Source organism: Bombus vancouverensis, chromosome 4, assembly GCF_051014615.1.
Source record: "Bombus vancouverensis nearcticus chromosome 4, iyBomVanc1_principal, whole genome shotgun sequence".
Taxonomy (NCBI): domain Eukaryota; kingdom Metazoa; phylum Arthropoda; class Insecta; order Hymenoptera; family Apidae; genus Bombus; species Bombus vancouverensis.
In genome coordinates this window covers 862,733-884,907 of record NC_134914.1, presented here as the reverse complement: position 1 = coordinate 884,907, position 22,175 = coordinate 862,733, and the positions used below count along the sequence as shown (strand labels likewise).

Below are 22,175 nucleotides of genomic sequence, written 5' to 3'. Positions count from 1 at the left end.
TCATAATCAGCAACAAAATATATATTATGTATAATAATTTCGATACAGTTTTAATATAATTAAAAAAGTACTTACGCACGGATCCCATGAAAAAAGTGTTGCGTTCATTTCGTGACTTATAGAAATATAAGCTAATTTTGATAACTGATAAATTAGCAATGCAACGACAATCAAATTGTTGTCAAACTTCTAATCTCAATTCCGAGGAGATTAAAAATTTTTTATATTGTAAAAATTCAAATCGGCGAATTTGTCGAAAAATTGTCTCTTCGTAGATTTTTACGGAAACTGTAGTCTATTTGTAGTAACAGTATATGAATATTACTAAAGTGTATAGATTAGCAACTACAAACAGCGCTCACTACGTTTTTATCAACCGGAATCACCGGATTATAATACCAAATTACCTGTTAATACAGTCACCTCGACTTCACGTATAACACGAATATAAGTTCATGCTGTATATAAATTATTATACAAAAATTGTTTTATATTCAAACGCATCTTATTATCGGGTGACCCGTGAATATTCATGACCCATATTCCATGTAAAGCCAAATTTTTTTAGACAACGAGAAGACGCCAGAAATATCCACCGAGATCACCGAAACAGAATATCTACGACACAATGTTCCGATATTCGATTTCGTACGGACGTGTCTTTGTTCGTGGTGCAATTCAAGTAATAATTATATTTCAAAATATAATCGTTGATTATCTCCTCATTTCAGAATGCAAATTCGATGTGCATTATATTTAAATACCATTAAATTTGTGTAAAATAACGAATACATCTTCTTCGATGAGTTTCGGTGGTTTCAAACTTCATCGACGAAGAACAGAAACACGAAAGGTGCTGAAACAAGTTGAAACTTTCAACAATTGTACAGTGGAGAAACGCAATAAAACACAATCTTTAACGAAACAATTGTTCTTCGTCGGTACTACTCATACGTTGCGTAACTTCTTCCGGACACGCGAACGAAAACATATTTCGAAGACTACTACCGAAGACAAACGATAACATCGTGAAAGATCTACATGCCAGTACAGTTGTGTCATTATCAACGACTCCACGCTTTTTCGACAGCTGAAACATCTTTCGAAAGGAAATTTCGATTGCTCTCGAAACGGTGAAGATTGTTTACAATGGCCTTCACCTGGAGACTGACAGTCACGGCACTTCTGGTAAGGGGACATTATTCATTTAAAGCAATAGATGGTAAACATAATAAATAGCTCATTATATTGCGTGGAGATCGTGGCGGATACCATCGTACAATCTCGGTTATTCTCGGAAATTTTCGTCTGCGTGTTCACACAACATAATCTGACACTCGCGTTTACTCGACGAAAAGGATAAGAGGTTATCGCGCATAAAATGCCTACATCACTGGCCACTACGTGCATAATCATTACGCTATACATACATATAATATACGTACAGTTGCTCACAAAAGTATTTGAACATTTATCATAGAAAACTTTTATGTGTATATTGTACGTATTATATAGGAATCAATCTAGAAATTTATAGGTATAGAGGTTACAAGATATTTACTACAAACATACAGTACGACACAAAAGTATTGTTCTATAAGATCTTCGTATAAAATTTTTTGGCATTGAATGTACTAACTTTTTTGTGACTGTTGAACTTTTGAGTACTTTCTCCAGATCTTGCTTAGAGATAATATGATGCGTTTTAATGCTTTTGAGTGAGGGAGTCGTTAATATATACAGTGTATTAAAAATCATCCATTGCTTAGCAATGTAAAGTTTGTGTGTGGGATCATTATCCTGTTGAAAATAATAATCTTGTTCTAAATTTCATTTTTCCTCACTTTTACTTTAAAATATTTAAATGATTATATTTGTCCATGACATTTTCAATAGAAACAAGCTCTCATACACCAGAAGAGCTCACACACCTCCATACCATTACCCCATCACCCCGGGATTAACGACTTGAACAATTTTTTTTCATTTACTTCAGTATTCGGTTCTGGCTAAACTGAAAACCCGTTCATCACATTGAAAAATATTAAATTTGCTTTCGTCTGAAAATTTTGTCCCAGAATACTGTATTTTCGTGTTTCGGTTTTCGTCTTGCAATTTTTTATTCATATCCACCAATTTTGAGTGTTCTTCGAATTGTTATGGGGTGTATTTCTGTGTTAGATTCGTTTTTTACTATTTCAGCTATTTCCAAGCTATTTATGTGGTTTTAAATTCCTTTTTTGTTATATTGCCTATGTTTCTGTTTTCTTAATTTGTAAGCTCCCAAGGACGATCGCTTGGTGTGGCATTTGTTAGGCCTCTTTTGCCAAGATATTGTTTAAATTACACTTCTTACGGTAAAACATCTTCTGTTAGTAATTTTTCCTATTTCGAAATAAGATTTTTCTTGCTTATATAAATTTTATACAATCTCTGCTTCAGCAATTATTGTTTCTTTTGTTTTACTTCCCATTATTTACGCTTTTTCTTGTTCTGCAAAACATTCTTAGTAGGTTTAAAAAATAACGATCAGTTTGAGTGGGGAAATTTCCCACGACATAACAAGTGTCCAAACGCTAAAAATGGTTAGGTAGAATACAGATAGTAACAAATTTTTCAAGTGTACCAATACTTTTGTCCCGCTAAAAATTTTTTGTGTATTTTACCTTTATGCGTATTTTATTTTGTTTCTTTTAATCTAATATTAAAATTATTTTTTAAATTTATGATTCTAGGTATACTTAAACTTTATGGATGTTATATTTTACAGATTTACTTTACAGATTTACAAAAAATTTTATACAAAACTTCAGGCTATGTCAATATTTTTGTTTGGCACTGTATATTTCATTAAAAATTAGTATACTATGTGAATAGTGAATAGTCATATTAAATGTAGCGGCACATGAGTTAGAGGACAATTCAAATCATGTTGTTTTACCTCAGAGTATCAAGATCGTTAGGATACACGTAATGTAAAAATAAATAAACTCCGGGCAAAACAATGTCGCCGCTACGTACAACCGTCGAACAAAGACGAATTTGAATTTTCCGACTCTCCCCCGACCAGTATCAATAAACCGACACGATCGCAAGCGAGTGAGTTATCTATCGAGTTATCGGCGAATTATCTAGAGTTATCGAGCAGCATTTACGAGTATCTATCGAAAATTTTCGAGTATTTATCAGCGATCTTATTTTGCAACCTACACACTGTACGAGCGTCTCAACGACATTATTTATATTTATTTATTTATTTAATTTAAATATATTTGACGGGTTGCAACAACAAGTTCTCATTATCCTAACTACCAATCCTCTACAAGTCCTCTACATTGGTGACCCCGACGTGATCTGAACACGCAAACTTCTGATATAATTTCCTAAATATCCTAATTATATATAAATATATATAATTGATATTAAAGATTCTCCTACTAAATTTTAATACTCATTAATATAATCGATAATTGATTGCTTAAATACTTTTGCGATTTCTGTGAAATATATATTTCCGCTAAATATCTTTTAGCTTTCATTCATGTTTCCAAATGTGTTCCTAACTTTGCCAATATAATCATGATGGTTGAGTCTCATTACAATGTTACATTTACATTTACAAAATATTTCTAGAAGTGTTTAAATACTTTCGAACTACTATACATTCCGTTTTTTTATACACTTTTCTGTATAATAATAGTTTTTGTAATTTTGTAACTATTATGGAACACGATTTATTTTATAAATATAATGAATGTATTCTATATGAGTCACCGGTGACAACACTTTTCTTATATTTTCCATATTTTTTAATGCAATCTGTCCGAGAAAACATTTGACAGATTACGGTAGCCGTTGGGATTGCTGGCACTTGAATGGTCATCTCCATCGAGATGCCATTACAAATTGTCAATATATGTACGTATATACACACATATATCATCTATATACATGTCGGGTTAATGTTGGAATTTTACGCGTTTGACGAACCTTCACTCGAATTTGCCATCGTGGTTATAGCTGATATTTATTGGCACAAATGTGACTATTACAAGAGGCCACGAGTAATAGCGGCGATCGGATGGTCGAGGTCAATGAATTGAGGTTCGATAACGAATCCACGGCCAACGGGACGACGAATGCGATGTGATATACGATCCTGGTGTCACTCAACGTGCAAGTATAGACTCAATCGCAGTCCAAGTGGAACTGCCCTTATATAGTCCACTCCCCACCTCTCGGGCCAATCTTTGTTTTTAAGGAGAGCTATATAATTATTCCATACCTCTGTTAGGTACACGTCCCTCCCGTGACCGCGGCTACGTTCAGTGACCCTTTATGCCACTTCGAGCCCAAGCCCATCGTCATAAACCTTGGGCACCCATAATCAGATTAGAACATTACGGCTATTTCTTAGTTTTATTATTTAAGCGTAGCTATAGTAAAAGTCTGGACTAGGGTATTGAGGTTTTCCCCAACATTCCAAAAGGGAGGCCCCGATATCCTTTCGTCTGCGACATACATATTACATATATATTACAATAATGATACTGATAGTTCTATATTGGAATTAGGTCACACGAATGTTTCTTCTTTAGTCTTCTACTAGTGTAAGCTTCGTACACTTTCGTTGTTAATTGATTCATATGCACTGCATACAATTCTATTGTTGTACCTTTTTTTTGCAAAGTTCTGGTTCTCCTCCTACACTGTTGGAATTTTTAAGTCTTTTAAAATTTCTTCATTTTTATCATACTATGAGTCATTTACAACCGTTCTAAGGATAATCGCTTGTATCTTTAATATGTGACATCGCAGTAAATCGGTACGACATGGAATGCATTAAACAAATCAGAGGGTATATTTAGAGAACACAGAAAACTGCAAATATTTCGTACACCGTATCGGCCGATGTGTTTAATTGGCATGACGCAGGATTGGTTAGCAACCTTGTTATGTGCCGTTTATATTGGGATTGTTCAAGCTTTAGAGAGCCAATATATATGTTCTACTAGGGAACGTCACCACTTACGATACACTCCATTTTGCGGTCTTCGGACAAATTATACGGTAAAGGACTACTAAAGCAATAAACACTTAGCCGCGACGCAATAAATGAAATTAACACGTGACCTACCCGTCTGATCAAAGTTAGTCAAAGCGTTTTGTACCCGAATACGGAACGGAATTGATATGGAATTATAAGAGACTTCCGGTTTGGTTTCTATGCATTTTGATTTCGTCTCAAATATCGAATTGAGTATTTAATCTAATTAATCCAATAGAAACTATCCTATAATTACGTAATCGTAAAAATTTTAAAAAAGAATTGTTTTGATTGGGCAGCTTTTACGGAATGCGTATAACGATTGGGCAATGTTTTCCCGCCAAATAAAGCAATTGCCTCGATGAATCATTGATTGGGGCTAGGTTGTTACAAATATTTGTAATAGATACGGATTGGATAATATTGAAAGACTTGACATACGTCATGATATAGTTTTTTTCAACTTCGACTTCAAAAAAGAAGTCGAAAATATAGAATAAACATTTTTTAAAATTTTTCTTTCTTTTTTTAAATTTTTCCATCGAGACAATGATCTACAGTGAGATCCGTTATAACGAGACGTGATAAAGTGCACGCGTACCGAGCGATAATTCAAAGTCGATTTTCTCGAAAACAAAGCCTCAAACGAAAAATTGTTATTCTATATTTTCGACTTCTTTTTTCGCGTAGAATCACCCCCTTTCCGCTTGTACCACCAGTTACCAACCACCCTGTATATCATGATGTCGACAAATATGATAAATTGTATAATTCACTAATCACACTCATCGTTCTTCTGATTACATTATTCTTTTAACTCAATTAAGATTGAACTTGAGAAAATATTATCACAGGATATTAATCGACTCAATTCGAACATCGATTTAAATTTTTCAAAAAAGACTCGTAAGATATTATTATAAGCGAATTTCAAGAGAATATAATCTATCATTCATATAAACGCATCTCGATTTATCCGAGATGCTGTGTTTATTCAGGATGGTAGGAAACGTACGAAATAGTCGGTTTCGTTCGCCCGTGTATACTAGGCATCACAGTCGCAAAACGTTGGGGCCCGTTAGCCGACGGCACCGCACAAAGGGAAGGCTTAATTTATGGCACCCTCAAGCGTTGACGCTTTCTCTTTCTACAACCGAGGGTGACGAAGGCCAAGTAGTCGTTCCAGGCGTTCGAATTTCACATTTTTTTACATTATACTTTTACAATTAATTGCACAATTTGCATGTATGTATATTATTATATCCGATACTTTCACATAAGTTAAAACAAACTAAAAATGGCTACCGATACATCGCACAAATCGATTGTACAATCGTAATTAAATTAATCACATATCGATAATCGATAAATTTCCATTTTAACGCTCAAAATTTAAAGTATGACGTTATATTTTTAAAAATCGATGTTTCAATCTAAATATTTGATATGCAATTTTCTCGTCTCGACACTTCTGATATAAAATTTAAAATAAAGGATGGACGAAATCGTTCAGACAGAAGCAAGGATTTCTAAGTTATTGCTGACGAGTATACAAAGAAAAATCTATGTTTATTTAGGGTAGAAATGTACGCGATCAAAAATGTCGATTCTTCTCCGTAAGCTGCTTTCGCTGCGGGACCGTCGTCCCCTTCAAACTATCGGATATCGGAGAAGGAATTCGAGACGTCACGATAAAAGAGTGGTGAGCAAAACAAAGAATTTGCCGTTAACCAACATACACACGAAGCTTTCGCAATTGCCGATCATTTTCCCCCTCCACTGTCATCAGATTATCTTTTAATAATATATTACAGAATATATTATATATATGGAGTATATTATTGAAAAAAAAATGAAAAAATTGCATTCACATGAGAATACATAAACTAATCCTAACATACACATATACATAATACATGTCAGTCGATAACACTGCGTTTCGATCTAATGTACCGTAAAGATAATTAAATTCTGACTTGGTACATTCGAATGCATAGGTTCGTGAAACCAGGCGACCGGGTGTCTCAATTCGATAACATTTGTGAGGTTCAAAGCGACAAAGCATCTGTGACGATTACCAGCCGTTACGACGGATTAATTAAAGCCTTGCACTACAAGGTGGACGACGTAGCTCTGATAGGAGATTCATTGCTGGACATCGAACTAGATGGTGATAATGGGAACATGGAAGTTAAGACGACGATGATCTCTGACAAACAGCATCCGCAACAACAAACTATAAAAACCGATAACAAGCAGAGCGTTAAAGGTGACGAGGAAGACTGCGCAGTAAAATATGGGTTAGACAAGGCGCTAGCAACTCCTGCGGTCAGAAGAATAGCTATGGAGAATCATATTAAGCTAAAGGACGTCATTCCTACGGGCAAAGGTAATCGAATACTTAAAGAGGATATATTGACTCATTTGGAAAAAATGTCTACTAGCTCCGAGAAAAAAAGGGCTGAAGAAAAATCAACGGCGGAAACGGTGATACCGATAAAAGGCTATGCCAAGCATATGTGGAAAACGATGACGCAGTCTCTGGTAAGCTGGATTTCTCTATCGTTTCGAGAAAATATTACGCAAACAGAAATTTCGAAGATATATATTTTGCTTTTTTTCTTTTATATTGAATGATATTATATTTTATTATTATTTTAATCGAGTTTATTTTCAATCTTATTTCGGGGACAAAAACAAAGTTAAAAAAACTGCACAAAAAACAAAGTTAAAGATATAAATTATCTAACTTAAGTTGTTCGGATGTTATTATTAAAAATGAATTTTCTGCGAAAATGAAAAGAAGTTCAAGTAATGCCGTAACGAATGCATTAAGACTGCGAAATTAATAAGCGCAGTTTGCGTTAAAACGCACACCAGTCATAAATTGCAAGATTAGCAAAATTTTGTCTATCGCGTGTCCACGTGGTTGCAGTAACTAAATAAACGGCCAGTTAATCGATAATTGGTTTGCGGATTAAATAACCTGACAACCTTTTCATAGATAACAAGAAAAGAGAAGATAAATTTTTTATTTAATAATAGTAACAAGCGCACGAGTCTCGTTGCCCAGAAAAATTTCAATGTACTATGTTTGTAGTTGAAATGCGCGAATCACGACGATACCGACAACAGAAGTGCGTCGTCTAAAAGTGACGTTGACACACATGATTGATAGCGATCGATCGAATACGAGCATCTACTCGGCCCGAATTTCCTGTCAACCTTGACAGACGAAACACCGTTCAAACGGGAAAATACGGCCATTTTAATCGTCTCATCACCCAACCTCTTATCTTTCATGTTCAAATATGACGTGTACACGGTCTCCTATATGCTAACGTCGTTAATTCCATGTCCCAAATAAACGTCCAAAAATAAACATGTAATTAAACGAGTCCGCTGCGAAAAATTTACGAAACCAACACATGTTTACAGAGTATACCACACTTTGTGTACAGCGATGAGTGTAACGTTAACAGACTGATGGACTACCGAAACGAAGTGAAGGATTCGGTGAAAGAGCAAGGCGTTTCTTTAAGCTTGATGCCGTTTTTCATAAAAGCCGCATCTAGAGCATTAGAAAAGGTGCCACAGCTAAACGCCTGGCTTGATGAAGAAAATCAAACGTTACGTATTCAAAAGAGGCATAACATCGGTATTGCTATGGATACACCTGAGGGCTTAATTGTACCGAATATTAAAAATGTTCAGGATTTAGATATTATAGAGATCGCAAAGCAATTAAACCGTCTTCAAGAACTTGGAAGAAAATCTTCGATCCCGCCAAACGATTTATCGAATACAACGTTTTCACTGTCGAACATAGGTGTTGTAAGTATAGAAATTATTTCCAAATGGTGTTAAATTAGTAATGAATTGAAACATATCGATTATTAAATGATCAAACTGAATTACAAAACTATTTTAGATCGAAAGAATTCAATCTAGATTTAAACTATATCCAAATTGAATTTAAATCCGAAGACAGTCGTTATATAAATCACGTAAAAGCCAAATTGATCGATTAGATTAAAGTTAATCGTTTGTTTCCCGAAAAATGAAACATTGATGATGTATTTTAGTACTAAAATTTCGAAATTTTTATGAAGTGGAGTTGATCAATTTGGCTTCTGAGTAGTTTATATAACAAATTTCAAACAAACGATTTACGATTCATTATCCATTTGTTGATCATACGACATAGATTCAATTTAAAACAGATTCAATCGTCATTGACAGGTGGGCGGTACATATACAAAACCGGTGATTCTTCCTCCACAAATTGTGATCGGCGCGTTTGGAAGAGTGCAAAAATTACCACGCTTCGACGATAAAGGAAACGTAGAAGCCGCAAACATAATTTCCATTAGCTGGGCTGCCGATCATCGAATAGTGGATGGCGTCACAATGGCTAAGTATTCAAATCTCTGGAAACATTACATTGAAAACCCTGTATTTTTACTGTTAGGAGCGTGAAAATGTATTTTGAAGTAAGGATGTTTTTTTATGGGAATTTTTTATACGTAATAAGTTACGAATGATTAAAAAACTTTATACCATACTTGAATATTATCGATAAGGATTGATATGTAGAGTATAGTGAAATGTTTAAACATTTTGTACGTAAATATTAATTTATTTATTGCTGCACAACCAACTAGGACTTTTTAAGAAAGGTAAAATATCTTTTTCTAACAAATTCAAAGTTTCATACAACTGTATGGTAGTCATTATATGATGACCAGTTAAACCACTGTGAGCATTTCTTGTACATTTAATCTATCATACATTGTAATACAAATTGTTTGAACAGATATTCCAAAAAAATATGTCAAGGAAGTGGTTGTACTAATTAATGTTGTCTTTTTAATAACTTTTTTCTTCGACTTAATTGGAATATTATTCAATCAAATTATTGAAAGCATTGGTTAATCTTATAAAATGAAGAAATTATTAAAAACTAATATCGAATAAAATATTGATTGCAATGAAGATCTAAATAATGAATACAACCACTTGTACACTTATATATTTTCAATTTTTTATATATACAGTTTCATGTATCGCATTTTTAATCACACATTTTCCATACAATCAATACATTCCATTAAATGCCACTTAAATATTTGCTCAAAAAGTAGTCAGTCTGTTTAGTAGTTAGAGTAGTAGAAAAGATTGTATATGCATTTCATGGTCCAAAATTTTTTTTGACAATCAAAATTTCAATTTATGCTGCAGAAGACATTAATTGAGTATTTGAGCATAAAATAATATTTAAAATGAGATGTTATATCTTGCTAAAAAAGTATTAATACATATGCAAAATCCAGTTTGTACATTTGTTATGTATAAACAAATAGAATATTTATTGAAACATAAAGCATACAATAAATAAGCATTCTTTTCTATTATAAATCTTATACATAAAATTGATGTTAAAAAAATACACAAAATATTAATAAAAATACAAGTATTATCAGGCGAAAATATAATCCACCTTCGATTATACTTCTTACTTTCCAATATGACTAGGTATGCAGATTATTATTGATAATATAGTTAGTTCAAAAATTTAAATATCAAGCTGCTTTTATGTATACCTTATATATTATAGAACTACATGTACTCATAAAAAATAATCAAAACATATATAATTTTTACTAAGAATTGGGTATATAGTCATCTAAAATTACTTTCACAAAATACCTAAATCAAAAATAATCTGTTCTTTTTGTCAGTTTACTTCTAAAATATATCAAAATTCTACGTATTTCCCATAGAAGGTGTATTTCTTATTCAGTGAATAAGTATCACCGGTATTTCGCGAAACAAATCTTTCTGTAAGTATAACTTTTTTTTTATAATTCTTGATTCTGGAAGTTCTATGCTTCATTATAGTTTCAAATAATGTACTGAGATATTCAAAGCTCTGATAATTATAGAAGAGAACAATTCATATATATTTGAAGTTATGCTGAACATACACAAGCTCATGTATGTATAGTTTTCCATTGTATAGCTACCATATAAGTGTAATATCGTTTTAAGCGAGTTATTTAAAAAATTACTACAAAAATGAATATCAAAAAATATTTTGTATCGACTTTGAAAAACATCAAAAAAATATAGAAAGCAATAAAATCAAACAATACATATTTACTTAAACATATCTATAGAAATGCATAAACCATTTCTTCTAAATGTCCTTATAACTAATGAAACTAATTCAAATGTAAAAAAATGTATAAATAAAGAGAATGTGCATAGTAATTGTTTTGTATATGCGAGGTAAAGTGAAGTGCAATATTGTTATCTTGCTATAAAAGTTCTGGGATACAAATAGTATACTATATTACAACTCATAACTTGACATGAATAGTTCACTTGTGCTATACATCACCATACAACCTTTCTAAACATTTATCTCACAGCTCTACTCCATTTACATGAATAACTTTCTTTTTTTCTTTTTTCTTTTAATATAACTTCACTAACATAGAAAAGTAGTGTTTTATCTTATGATTTGGCATTATTATGCCATATTAATAACTGTTGTTCGAAAACAGTTCCTACAAGGTACATACATTTGTTCCTTTACATAGAATGAATGAAATATAATAATTCACAACCATAACAATAAAGATCTCATTTTATCAAACACTTAACAGCTGACTTTATGATAAGAGAATTGCTAGTATCTAATAAAACAAACTTATCAAAAACAATGGCAAGCAAAAATATATAAAATTGTTTGAAAAATGTAAATTTATATTTCTGATAAGTATCTTTTTATTAAAAAAGGAAGAAAAAAGAAAAAGAATCAAAACCAATAGTAACAAAACTATTAAAAACATAACCAATAAAATTACGGCACATAGAAGAACATTCCTTTTTTCTTTACATTAATAAGATTCTCACAGATATGTTTTTCAAATGAAATTGAAGTGTATCATTTTTTAAATACGAACTGTAAATAGTACAAGCAAGTTAATTATGGAACTCTTTTTGCTTTTAAAGTCTATGCATTAGGATAAATTTGTAGAAAAACCATTTTTCTACATATACAAAATATGTACTTCACATGATATCTCACAAAAGAAGTGTCTGTAAGAATCTCGCCTAGTTGACAGAGATAATGTTTGTATATAATATATATGCATAATATATATTCATTTTCATATAATATTTTTTTAAATATATATGAGTAATAAATAGTATTTTGTTTCTGGCACATTGTCAGCTCTCTGCAAAGAGAACAAGTGAGTTGACACAAATATAATCAACGTCATAAAACAACACAAATATATGCATTCTTTTGGAGATAGAAATTCGGGAAGAAACTTATCATCTTATGATTGTTCACTAAATAGTTCCTATTTTACCTACTTATATAACCAAATAATATGAGTAAGCTGTGGATTGGCCCATGAAGGAATTTTTCTTAAAAATAGTTTTTTTATACATCACATTTCAAATTCTTTTCCTCGTCCTAAATTGTGCAAGAGAACGCGTTTCTAATCTATGGTATAACCTAAGAATAGAATTCTTCCTCAAAATTATTTCTGTTTTTAAAAAGCTTAGTTCATAAGTTGTAACCACTGGAAGCCAGAAATATTTTCCTCAAATAAATACCATCACTCCCACCTTTGGTAACGCTGTTTCAGTCATTCAATTGCTTGACAGTATCAAAGGGAATATGATCTACTACCATGAAAACAAGCGTTCAGGAGAAACAAAATGGAACTTCCATTTCTTTTGTGTATTTATAAGTATATTGGTATATACTAATATTAGTTAAAGAAATATATACACTAAAAAAACTTACGTGAAGTGTATTCAGTTTGATGTGTATAAACTGATCACTAGTTACAGAAAATAAAAAGAAGATATCATTGCGTTTTCTAACTGGATGTCATTGATGACGACTAATCATCATAGATACTACTGCTCCGGTTGCTCGAAGGACAGCGACAGCATTGTTATGATCAGATTTAGTGAAATCTATACCATCGACTTCTAAGATCTTATCTCCTGGTCGAAGGGTACCTTGTGCTGGACCATCTGGATTCACTTTAGTCACAATTATTCCCTAGGATAAGTAAAACTGATGATTAAAAGATAGAAAATCTTATCGCGTATGTTTTAAATTTTGAATATTTACGGTTTCTGCGCCTGCCACTCCACCAGCAATGCTGAAACCAAGACCTGGATTTTTTTTCACTTGAACAGGCAACTGTAAAGGCAATAATTATGAATTGTAAAATATACATAAAGACATTATGTTCAAAAAAAAAAAAAAAGAGGAAAAGAATGAAACATACTACGTTAGCATTTTTGTGCGGCCCAAACATCCATTTAAATCTTGGTTTTCTTTCTGAATGTAATGACTCATTCAGTCCAGCAACTTTATAATTATCAATGTTAGAATTGGTCACCTCATTTAAAAATTTATTATTCGCTAGAATTGGAGTACTTCGACCAGAGCTAGTTTCATTTTTTATGTTGATCGAACTGTTCGTATTCGTCGTTTCGATAGATGAAGTTTTTGAAATTCCTTCCATATTTGAATTTGTAACTGGACTCGAGTTTATTGCATTTATGGATAAATTATCACAGGAAGTATTATTATTTGAAACAGATCCGTTTATTATCTTTTTTGGTCGATCCGAAACTTTAGGTTGCATAGATAGCGGACTTCGATATTTTTTCCCAGTTATAGGAGATGTTGGTATACACGATGCGTTCAATATCTTTGAAGCTTCATAGTCTTCAACAGAAGAATTTGTACATTTGTTCGATAGATCGCTATTTGAAATAGAATTCGTACTTTCCAAATGTTTCGTCTTTAAAATAGGAATTCTACTTGGTTTTAACGATCGATCTCCTTCTAATGACTGTGCTGCTGGATCGATCGAATCCGTTAACGTGTGTTGATCGGTGCCACTAAAAGAGTTTATATTTCCATCGTTACTTGAGGTGTTTGTCATATCTGTATTATTCAACACAAATTTGTCATTGTATAAATGCTCTTCAACTTTAAATGGTTCTCCATCATAATTTTGTATTTCCATTCCCTGCGATATTTTCGAATTTGATATGTTCATATCAATTGGTGGAGGAGCCATCGTTGACGAGTCTAATGGAGCTGCTATAATGTGACAGAATATAAAATTCGTATTTTGTGTGTGTGTGTATTATCATTTTAGAAATGATTACAAGAAATGACTTACATTGATTCAATTGCTGAAAAAGTGCCGCCTTTTTTGAAAATGCGGCTGCAATATGGTACGGTGGCGGGACGGGTGGAACTTCATTTACTTTCGACACTTGAACATGATCGGTATTTTTGTTGTTCGCGGCAATAGGCATAGTCTTATAGGGTTCAATAAATTTGTCTGATTCAACAATTTTTGCTGTGTTTGCCTTCGAGTACTCATCCGGTTTCCAAGTAGAATTTACATAATCTGCTACTGTTGGAGTTTTAGAAAGATACTCAGACGTGGGATTGCGAATATATTTTGCTTCTCGGATATCCGGACTTTTTTCTTTTGCAAGTACGGTCTTGTTTGCTTCATCGGAAGATTCTTCTGAAACAGATTGCTCTGTTCCAATATCCATAGAACTATTATTCTTGCATGCCTTTGATGTATAATGTTCAATTGGTGATAACGATGAGTGTGAATCCTACACAAAAAATCTTGAATTAGTTGATTTAATTTTTTACCCACGGAAGACTTAATATTGTCCTTATCCAATCCCACTTTATACCAGTTTAACTCTTGTTCAAATTGAAATTATATTTTTTGTCATTTGATTTCACAATTTCACTTGTTTTTTATTATATATTTTAATTTTTTATATTATGAATATCACTAATAAATACTCTGGAGTCATATAAATTGTCTTTCTTTCATAATTCTCTAATGAATACCTTATTAAATAAACTTTGTGAAAGACAGGTCCCAGATTTTGAGGTAAGGTCCAGAGTAGTTGTAGCAATAATAGCTTCTTTGATCATAGTCTCCTGTTCTAAATGCATCTGCAAGTTTCAATTGCCAATTTTCTTGTAATTCAGATATTGATTATGCAAAAATGCATACAAAAAGATATAATAAAAACATTGATAGTATTTGAAGATTCTACTTTCTTCAGTGCTACTTCTATATCATATTGATTTAAAATTTTTATTGTCAAATTAATAAAAAAAATGATGAATGGAAATAGAGCAAAGGATAAGCGTGTCTCTAATCTTACTTACTCTTTGATCATGCGCTGATTGATGATGCAAATTTCGGGCATGCCTAGCAAGGTTGCGCAGCTCTTTAGGGTAGGGAGTCGGTGCTCGATGAAGTTGTCTAGGGATTTCAGATTCTACCTCAGCAGCAAAACATATTCTTTTTCCAGTACCAACAATCGAACTTGAAATTAATCCTACAGCTGGTGTTACTTCTGTATGCAAAAGACACAGAATTATAATTATACATTTAATTATGCTAAAACTTACAAAATATGTTTAAATGAAAACAATATTAACATATACTAGTGGATTTATTCGCAAGTACTTTACCATTTCATTCTTCATCTTCTTCCTCATTATCCACTAGCAGCAATAATGTACCGCATTGTATAGATATTATTTTAAAAATTACAATTATGTACTACTATACAATAGTCGAAATTTTATTAGATGTGCATATATTATTAAACAAACATAAATACTTACGTTCAAGTTCTTGCCGCGGTTTTTGTGGAAGCATAAAGCAACTTAACACCATCATGTCCTCTTCACAATTGAATTCCTGCTGCAATGGCACTAATGGTTGACTTTGATTGTCGCTCAGCCATAATGCTTTCAAATTACTCAAATTCAACATAGAAACAGGCAAAAATTTGATGCAATTGTTTACAAGATTGAGTACTTTTAAAGAGGATAGATGTCCCAATTCAGGTGGAACTCGAGTTAGATTGTTCGACCTCAATGATAGCAATGATAATGCTGTGCAACTTCCAATCTCTGGTGGAAGGCACCTCAAGTAATTATTGTCTACATTTAAACAATGTAATTTTCGCAAAAGTCCTATTGATGATGGCAAATATTCAAGGAAGTTCTTAGTAACTATAAGCTCCTCTAAGCTTGACATTTGTCCAATGTCATTTGGCAGTGCATTCAATTGATTGTCATCAACTTTAAGAGTCACAATTGTACGTAGATAACAAAGGGAATCTGGTAACTGATAAATTTCATTTGATGAAAGATGCATAATCGAAATATCTCTCCATCCTTCTACTTCTGATGGTATAATATGAATTGCATTCATTGTACAGTCAAAATGATTTAAACGGTAAAGCTGATTAATGTTGAGTGGTACACGTCTAATATCATTACCATCTATCCACAATTCAGTGAGATTGATAAGATCCCCAACAACTTCAGGCTAAAAGAATAAAATTAACATTAATATATGTTGGCTAATAAATAGTAATCATGGCAAATATAAACATACCAATTCAGTGAAATCATTATTACCAATATCAAGTCTTTGCAAATTTATTAAACGGCTCATACTCTTTGGTAATGTCATCAAGTTATTTTCCCTAAGTTCTAATGTTTTCAAAGCTGAAAGTCTTCCAAAATTTGCTGGTAAATATTCTATATATGCATCATTTATATACAATTCTCTTAATCCAACAATATGTGTAATAGCATCAGGGAAACGTTCAAATGGATTAACACTGATATCTATAGAACGAAGATTTTTACACTCTTTTATACTATCTGGTAGCTCTTTAATACCTAAAAAAAATAAATATAATAATTATAAATACATTGAACATAAGCAAAATCCAAGAATACATAGTACTCTTATACACATACTATTTTTACTGAGGTCTAAATATTCCAAGTTAATTAATGATGCTATGGCGGGTGGTAATGTTGTGACTTCATTATCACTGAGAGAAAGTACTCGTAATTCATGGCACTGAAACAGTGGCCTTGGAAGATCCTTTATCTGTAACAAAATATAGAAGAATATCCTTAAATCTAAAAAGCTTAGATCAACGTGAGAAATCAATTGATATTTATATTTACCCTATTGGCATCAAGATACAATTTCTCTAATGTCCTTTCATAAATGAACACGTCAGGTGGTACATCATAAAGATTACAATTATTCAAATGCAACTCGCAGATATCTTCTTCTTGTGTTCTCAAACATGCAGCACACTGCCACCAAGCACTACCCATTTCATGTATGCCTATAAACAAATGTTTTCTTGAAATATGCAATTTTTATTAAAAGTATGTAATATTTTTTAATAATAATCAAGGAGATTCATAAAATATCAAAAGATTCCTATTTTCTATTACCTATAACACTTCAAGTACGATTCTTTAAAAGATCATCGATGTATTTATGGTAAAGGATAGATCCGAGAACAAAACAAGGACTCGCTAAAAATTCTTGTTCTATGGTATTTTTGAAAATCATTCAGCTATCGATGCATCAATGTTCGGTTTTTTACGTGCCGGCTTCGTCAAAGTTATTTCTTGCCGCATCATCGCGGATACTACGATACGCGATGCACTTGTCGGTAAATTCTCTTCTCAAGCTGATGAGAATAATTCACAAAACGTAACGATACGCTGATCAACACTAGTTAGATGTCAAGAGATGTAGGTTATTCGATACTTCTCTTTAAGGATTTCTTTCATGAATATATCTCACTGTTTATTTGCTACATATTCTATTCTTTTATAAAGTCAATAGAATAGTAACAAATCACGATGCAATAAATCAACAAAGACCGTCCTCTCGAAGGTACAATAATTTGACACATTTGTAAGAGTCAAATAAGCTTACGCATACCAGTTTATCATTTATTGAAAAACCTTCGGTGAAACTAATGGTATGTTCATAACAGTTCATAATGTCCCGACGTTTAATCTACTATATTGCTGCACCATAGTTAGTAGATTTTTACATGACTAACATAGGAAATGAAGATTGCATAAAAATATATTGGTATAAACGTGTTGCTTGATGAAAACCGCATACTCGATGTGACAAATCATTATTAAATATTATTCGCAGTATGACACGAATTAATTGTAACGCGATGTATTTCTCGTAAAATGAACGAGTACTAAACATGAGGATGCACCTTAGCAGGCGCAAAATCGACAGCGACAAGTGACGTTTCTACTCGTACACGTGCGCAGAAGTTAATTAATGGATTAAACGTGATGAAGATGCAATACGTTCTGATGTGTTACAAGAAAAATCAAATTTTTAATATGTACAAATAAAGAAAAAAAGTCATCACATAACAACACGTTCATTCGTATTAGCTATAATCGGCATAAAGAAATTTACGAATGCAAGGTAGGATTTTCGAAAGAAATCGGAATCGTAAACAAGAAGAAAATGAGTTCTAGCGAATATAAGGGTAGCGAGAATGAAGATATCGAAAATTCAGATGAAAGTGATAGGCCATCAGGCGAGAGATGGGCGCCTGTTGGAGCAAATGATGGTGATAATGACTTTGCCGATGAATATAAATATGTTGATAACATGGAGAAGTGAGTACTTAATCTTTGATGGATACAACAGAAGTGCTGTTGATAGTAGTGCTTTCTAAATAGCAAAATATTTCATTTTATAAACATTTTTTAATATATTCTAATAGCTTATCATACGACATGGAGAGGCTAAAAGTGCTTGAGGAAGAACAGGAGATGTTAAATTCATCTCTTATAGCATTGACTACACACTTTGCTCAGGTATTAAATGGGTTTAAAAATACAGTTCATACAATTCATGAATTTGTTTCACATAAAAAAGTATAAACATCTAATATCTTTAATATCTATCTATCTGTGACTACCACAGGTTCAATTTCGTTTAAGACAAATTGTGGATGCACCTGCAAATGAAAAAGAAACGTTGCTCAAAGAGTTAGAAGAGTTTGCTTTTAGAGGAATACCAGATGTTCCAAATAACTTATCACTTGATAGTAGATCAATCACACCAACTTCTCCAATGTCCTGCAAGCAAAGCGTAAGCTACATAAAAATCTAATGTACCTGCAATTTATTTATTCTTTTAATTTGTATTATCTTTTTTATTTTTTTCTTGTATTTATTTCTTTCCTCTATTTTTATATTTTTTATGTATTTTATCTGTGTTTGTATTCACTTTGTTTGTAAATAAACATGCTTATAAATCTGTGATACGCTTTCATTATTAATCTTAAATATTATTTATTAGAAAATAAATATCATTATATGTAAGCTATTCATAGAGTACATAAATTTATTAATCTCGTGCCATATGTTTTAATCCTTATTTAATTCCTGAATATTGATATATGTATAATATGATAATTACAAAAAGAAGAGATAGTAAGTTACTTTAGTATATAATATTTAACAGATATCTGGTGTAATAAATGATGTTGATGTTGAATCTAAAATGGCATTACAAAGAACAAAACAAAAAGAATTAATATGTCAACTAAAATCTCAGTTAGAAGACTTAGAAAAATATGCTTATGAAACTGGTAATGCAGATTTACCACAAAGTATGATATTAGAGAGGCAGAGTATTATAATCAGTAAGTTTCAAAGATTACTATTAAGATAAACATCTATTTGATTGAAATTTAGGTTGATCTCATTATTTTTTCAGACCATCTAAAAGAAAAGTTAAATTTCAATGTTGATGATCTTTGTAAATTACCAGTTGATGACTTAAGATGGCAAGTAGATTATGCTATAAGTCAGGTAAATTATTTCATATAAGATAAATTACTAAGGAAATAATGATAGATGAGTTAAAATTAAATAGGTTAAAAAATAATTTACAGATTGTCAGCCCTTTGAAAATGAAGGAGCAATTAGTATCTCAATTAAAAACACAAATTGCGGATTTAGAGCGTTTTATAAATTATCTTCAAGGAGAAGTCAATACAGAAACTTTAGCTTGCACCTGTGCATGTCCAGTACATACCAGTGGTTCTGCTGGTTCTACTTCATATGCTAAAAAATCGTTTAACAGAAAAACAGAGGAGGAAAGTAGAACAAAGACTCTGAATACTGTTAAGAAAGTTGTAGCCCTGTTGCATATGTTTATAGTGTCTCAATTAGGATGTGGTAGTGAAAGAGTTCGAAGAAATTTTAAGAAAAGTTCTGTACATAATTGGCGCGATTTAAGAACAAGATTAGATTTTGCAGTTGAACATGTTATAGAGACAATTGCCGAAACTGAACGTCACCCGGAAGATGACGATATCGCTAATGAAAACGATTACGCCTCGGATTCAGATTCTATGTCACATTGCAATGCCAGAGTAACATCCGCTGTAAGGAAGCATCTAGCAACTTCCATACGTGATTTAATACAACACGGTTTAATGTCTGATGCACGATCTAACAGTGTAGTACCATTTGTGGGATGTTTTCCCCAAAGAAACTCTTCTGCTTCTAATTTAATGCATGCATGGGAATTAGTATTGAAGTATTATGAAATTAAAAACGGCCATCGTTACAATTCCAGTCCGGCACAAAAATTATCCCAAAGTTTTAATCTTGATTTAGCAGGTGGAAGAGTTGTTTCTTCTAAACAGGTAGCTATTTTACATTTGCTAATATTTTCTCTCATTTTTAATCGAATTTGTTCCTTTAAGAATATTAAAAAATTTTCAGAGTTTATTAACAACAATTGGGAATATCATTGCATCACATAATCCATACAAAAGGAGTTACGATTCTCATTTTAAGGCATTTATATGTGCATCCCTTAAGTGAGTAAATGTTGCTACAAATCATCTTGCGACGAACAAGCATTTAAGATTTGTGTTTCTCTTATTATAGTGCTAACAAACTTGTCGTTTGGTTAAAACTTATTTTGCAATGTCAATATCTTCTTGAAAATCATTATACCTCGTGGAGTTATGTTGTAAAAACAGGTAATTAAAATATTCATATAGAAGCAATATTGATTTTAACAGCATAGATTTTAATTGCAATATATCTTGTTACAATACTCACATATTATTGTTACAAACAGGTTTTCAAGATGCATTTCACACTCTTGATCGTCTTACAAATTATAAATTTGAACTACCAGTTGATCTAGCGGTAAGACAATTTCAGAACATAAAAGATGCATTTTGATTGCGAAGAATGTCAATGATCATATTTACAAGAGTATGGAGGTACTTATTTTAGCAAATCAAAGACGAGATACTAAATACTGCAATTAGATAGATAACAAACAGTATGTTTTAACTTTATATCGACGTTATAATGGTATATCACTTTTTATAATTTTCTAGTTTTATTTTGTCAAGAACATTCCTTTGTCATTTTCGAGTATTTATTATTAAATAAGTTTTATCATGCAATAATGTAGCTGTAATGACTTAAAATGTCAGTATTTTAAATTTAAATTTTTCAAATTTGTGTTCTTAATTAGTTTATTTTGAAAATATAAAACATTGTAGTATAAGCAGTAAAAATGATCATATGTTGCACATGAAAATGTCAATGATGATCTTATGATATATAAAGTGCAGTACAGGTAATAATGTAATGCTGCCCGACATAATATGGACTGAAATATATACATTATCTAATTATTTTGAACTACATTTTTTAACATTACGCGTTCTCGATAGATTAATAAATTTAAAATGCTAGAATTTTTATTTACACCAGTTAAAAAGTAATGTTGCATAAATTGAAACCAGGTTTATAAAATTAAAAAATGTGGTTTTTACTGTAATTAAACTTAAGATCTTAATACTAAATTGTATCAGAAGGGTAGAAGAAGTCATGTTACTTCGTATGAAGAATTAATATTTGTCAAAAACCAAAGAATAAACCAAAGTTGTTTTTAGTATTCCATAATACTTACTTCTCTAGTTTTTGATTTTAGTATCACTTTACACAATTGCAGTTGATAGATATATAATTTTATGGTAACGTATCACTGAAACAGTAACTAAATCTAATAACAATGTACTTTGATGTTACAATATATTATCAATATGTTTGTATTTTACAGATTTTTATAATTGATTTGTATAGTGTACATGTTTAATTAATCATAAGAAAAGTTAT

General features: G+C 31.8%; 3 protein-coding genes across 11 annotated transcripts; 2 read left to right on the top strand and 1 right to left on the bottom strand.

Annotated features, from left to right (window-relative positions):
* Positions 1-620: 620 nt before the first annotated feature.
* Dbct (Dihydrolipoamide branched chain transacylase E2) lies at positions 621-10,165 on the top strand. The gene is made up of 5 exons (XM_033342914.2): positions 621-1,188; positions 6,625-6,749; positions 7,045-7,591; positions 8,486-8,881; positions 9,290-10,165. Exons 1-5 carry the CDS (start codon positions 1,150-1,152, stop codon positions 9,524-9,526), a joined length of 1,344 nt encoding a protein of 447 aa, XP_033198805.2. The 5' UTR covers positions 621-1,149; the 3' UTR covers positions 9,527-10,165.
* On the bottom strand, positions 9,666-17,929 carry Lap1 (leucine rich repeat containing protein 7 lap1). 9 transcript variants are annotated; one of them, XR_013058195.1, is made up of 12 exons: positions 17,421-17,919; positions 17,142-17,308; positions 16,926-17,061; positions 16,555-16,844; positions 15,774-16,485; positions 15,309-15,499; positions 14,982-15,089; positions 14,281-14,734; positions 13,372-14,198; positions 13,212-13,283; positions 12,876-13,139; positions 9,666-12,754 (listed from the first exon to the last, which is right to left on the bottom strand). XR_013058195.1 is itself a non-coding variant. In XM_033342889.2 (11 exons), exons 2-11 carry the CDS (start codon positions 17,295-17,297, stop codon positions 12,963-12,965), a joined length of 3,120 nt encoding a protein of 1,039 aa, XP_033198780.2. In that variant the 5' UTR covers positions 17,298-17,308; positions 17,421-17,925; the 3' UTR covers positions 9,666-12,962. The 9 variants fall into 9 exon arrangements, 6 of the variants coding, with proteins under 6 accessions (XP_033198780.2, XP_076473981.1, XP_033198779.2 ...); XR_013058196.1 differs by having other exon boundaries at positions 9,666-12,751; XR_013058197.1 differs by having other exon boundaries at positions 9,666-12,294.
* A 315-nt stretch (positions 17,930-18,244) lies between these two features.
* Positions 18,245-21,688, top strand: LOC117161403 (RUN domain-containing protein 1). Its single transcript, XM_033342913.2, has 9 exons — positions 18,245-18,632; positions 18,740-18,833; positions 18,943-19,110; positions 19,486-19,666; positions 19,741-19,835; positions 19,919-20,677; positions 20,757-20,854; positions 20,925-21,019; positions 21,121-21,688. The coding sequence occupies exons 1-9, from the start codon at positions 18,478-18,480 to the stop codon at positions 21,225-21,227; spliced, it is 1,752 nt and encodes a 583-aa protein (XP_033198804.1). The 5' UTR covers positions 18,245-18,477; the 3' UTR covers positions 21,228-21,688.
* Positions 21,689-22,175: the final 487 nt, after the last annotated feature.

Bases quoted from the DNA above. Each gene is read 5' to 3' on its own strand.
- Dbct (XM_033342914.2), top strand. From the start codon at position 1,150: ATGGCCTTCACCTGGAGACTGACAGTCACGGCACTTCTG. The intron at 1,189-6,624 runs GTAAGGGGACAT...ATGTTTATTTAG, and splicing joins TGACAGTCACGGCACTTCTG to GGTAGAAATGTACGCGATCA. The intron at 7,592-8,485 runs GTAAGCTGGATT...ACATGTTTACAG, and splicing joins AAACGATGACGCAGTCTCTG to AGTATACCACACTTTGTGTA.
- Lap1 (XM_033342888.2), bottom strand. From the start codon at position 17,297: ATGGGTAGTGCTTGGTGGCAGTGTGCTGCATGTTTGAGAACACAAGAA. The intron at 16,486-16,554 runs GTATGTTTATAT...TTATTCTTTTAG, and splicing joins ATAATGATTTCACTGAATTG to CCTGAAGTTGTTGGGGATCT. The intron at 14,199-14,280 runs GTAAGTCATTTC...GTCACATTATAG, and splicing joins TTTTCAGCAATTGAATCAAT to CAGCTCCATTAGACTCGTCA.
- LOC117161403 (XM_033342913.2), top strand. From the start codon at position 18,478: ATGAGTTCTAGCGAATATAAGGGTAGCGAGAATGAAGATATCGAAAAT. The intron at 18,834-18,942 runs GTATTAAATGGG...TGACTACCACAG, and splicing joins TGACTACACACTTTGCTCAG to GTTCAATTTCGTTTAAGACA. The intron at 19,667-19,740 runs GTAAGTTTCAAA...TTATTTTTTCAG, and splicing joins GAGGCAGAGTATTATAATCA to ACCATCTAAAAGAAAAGTTA.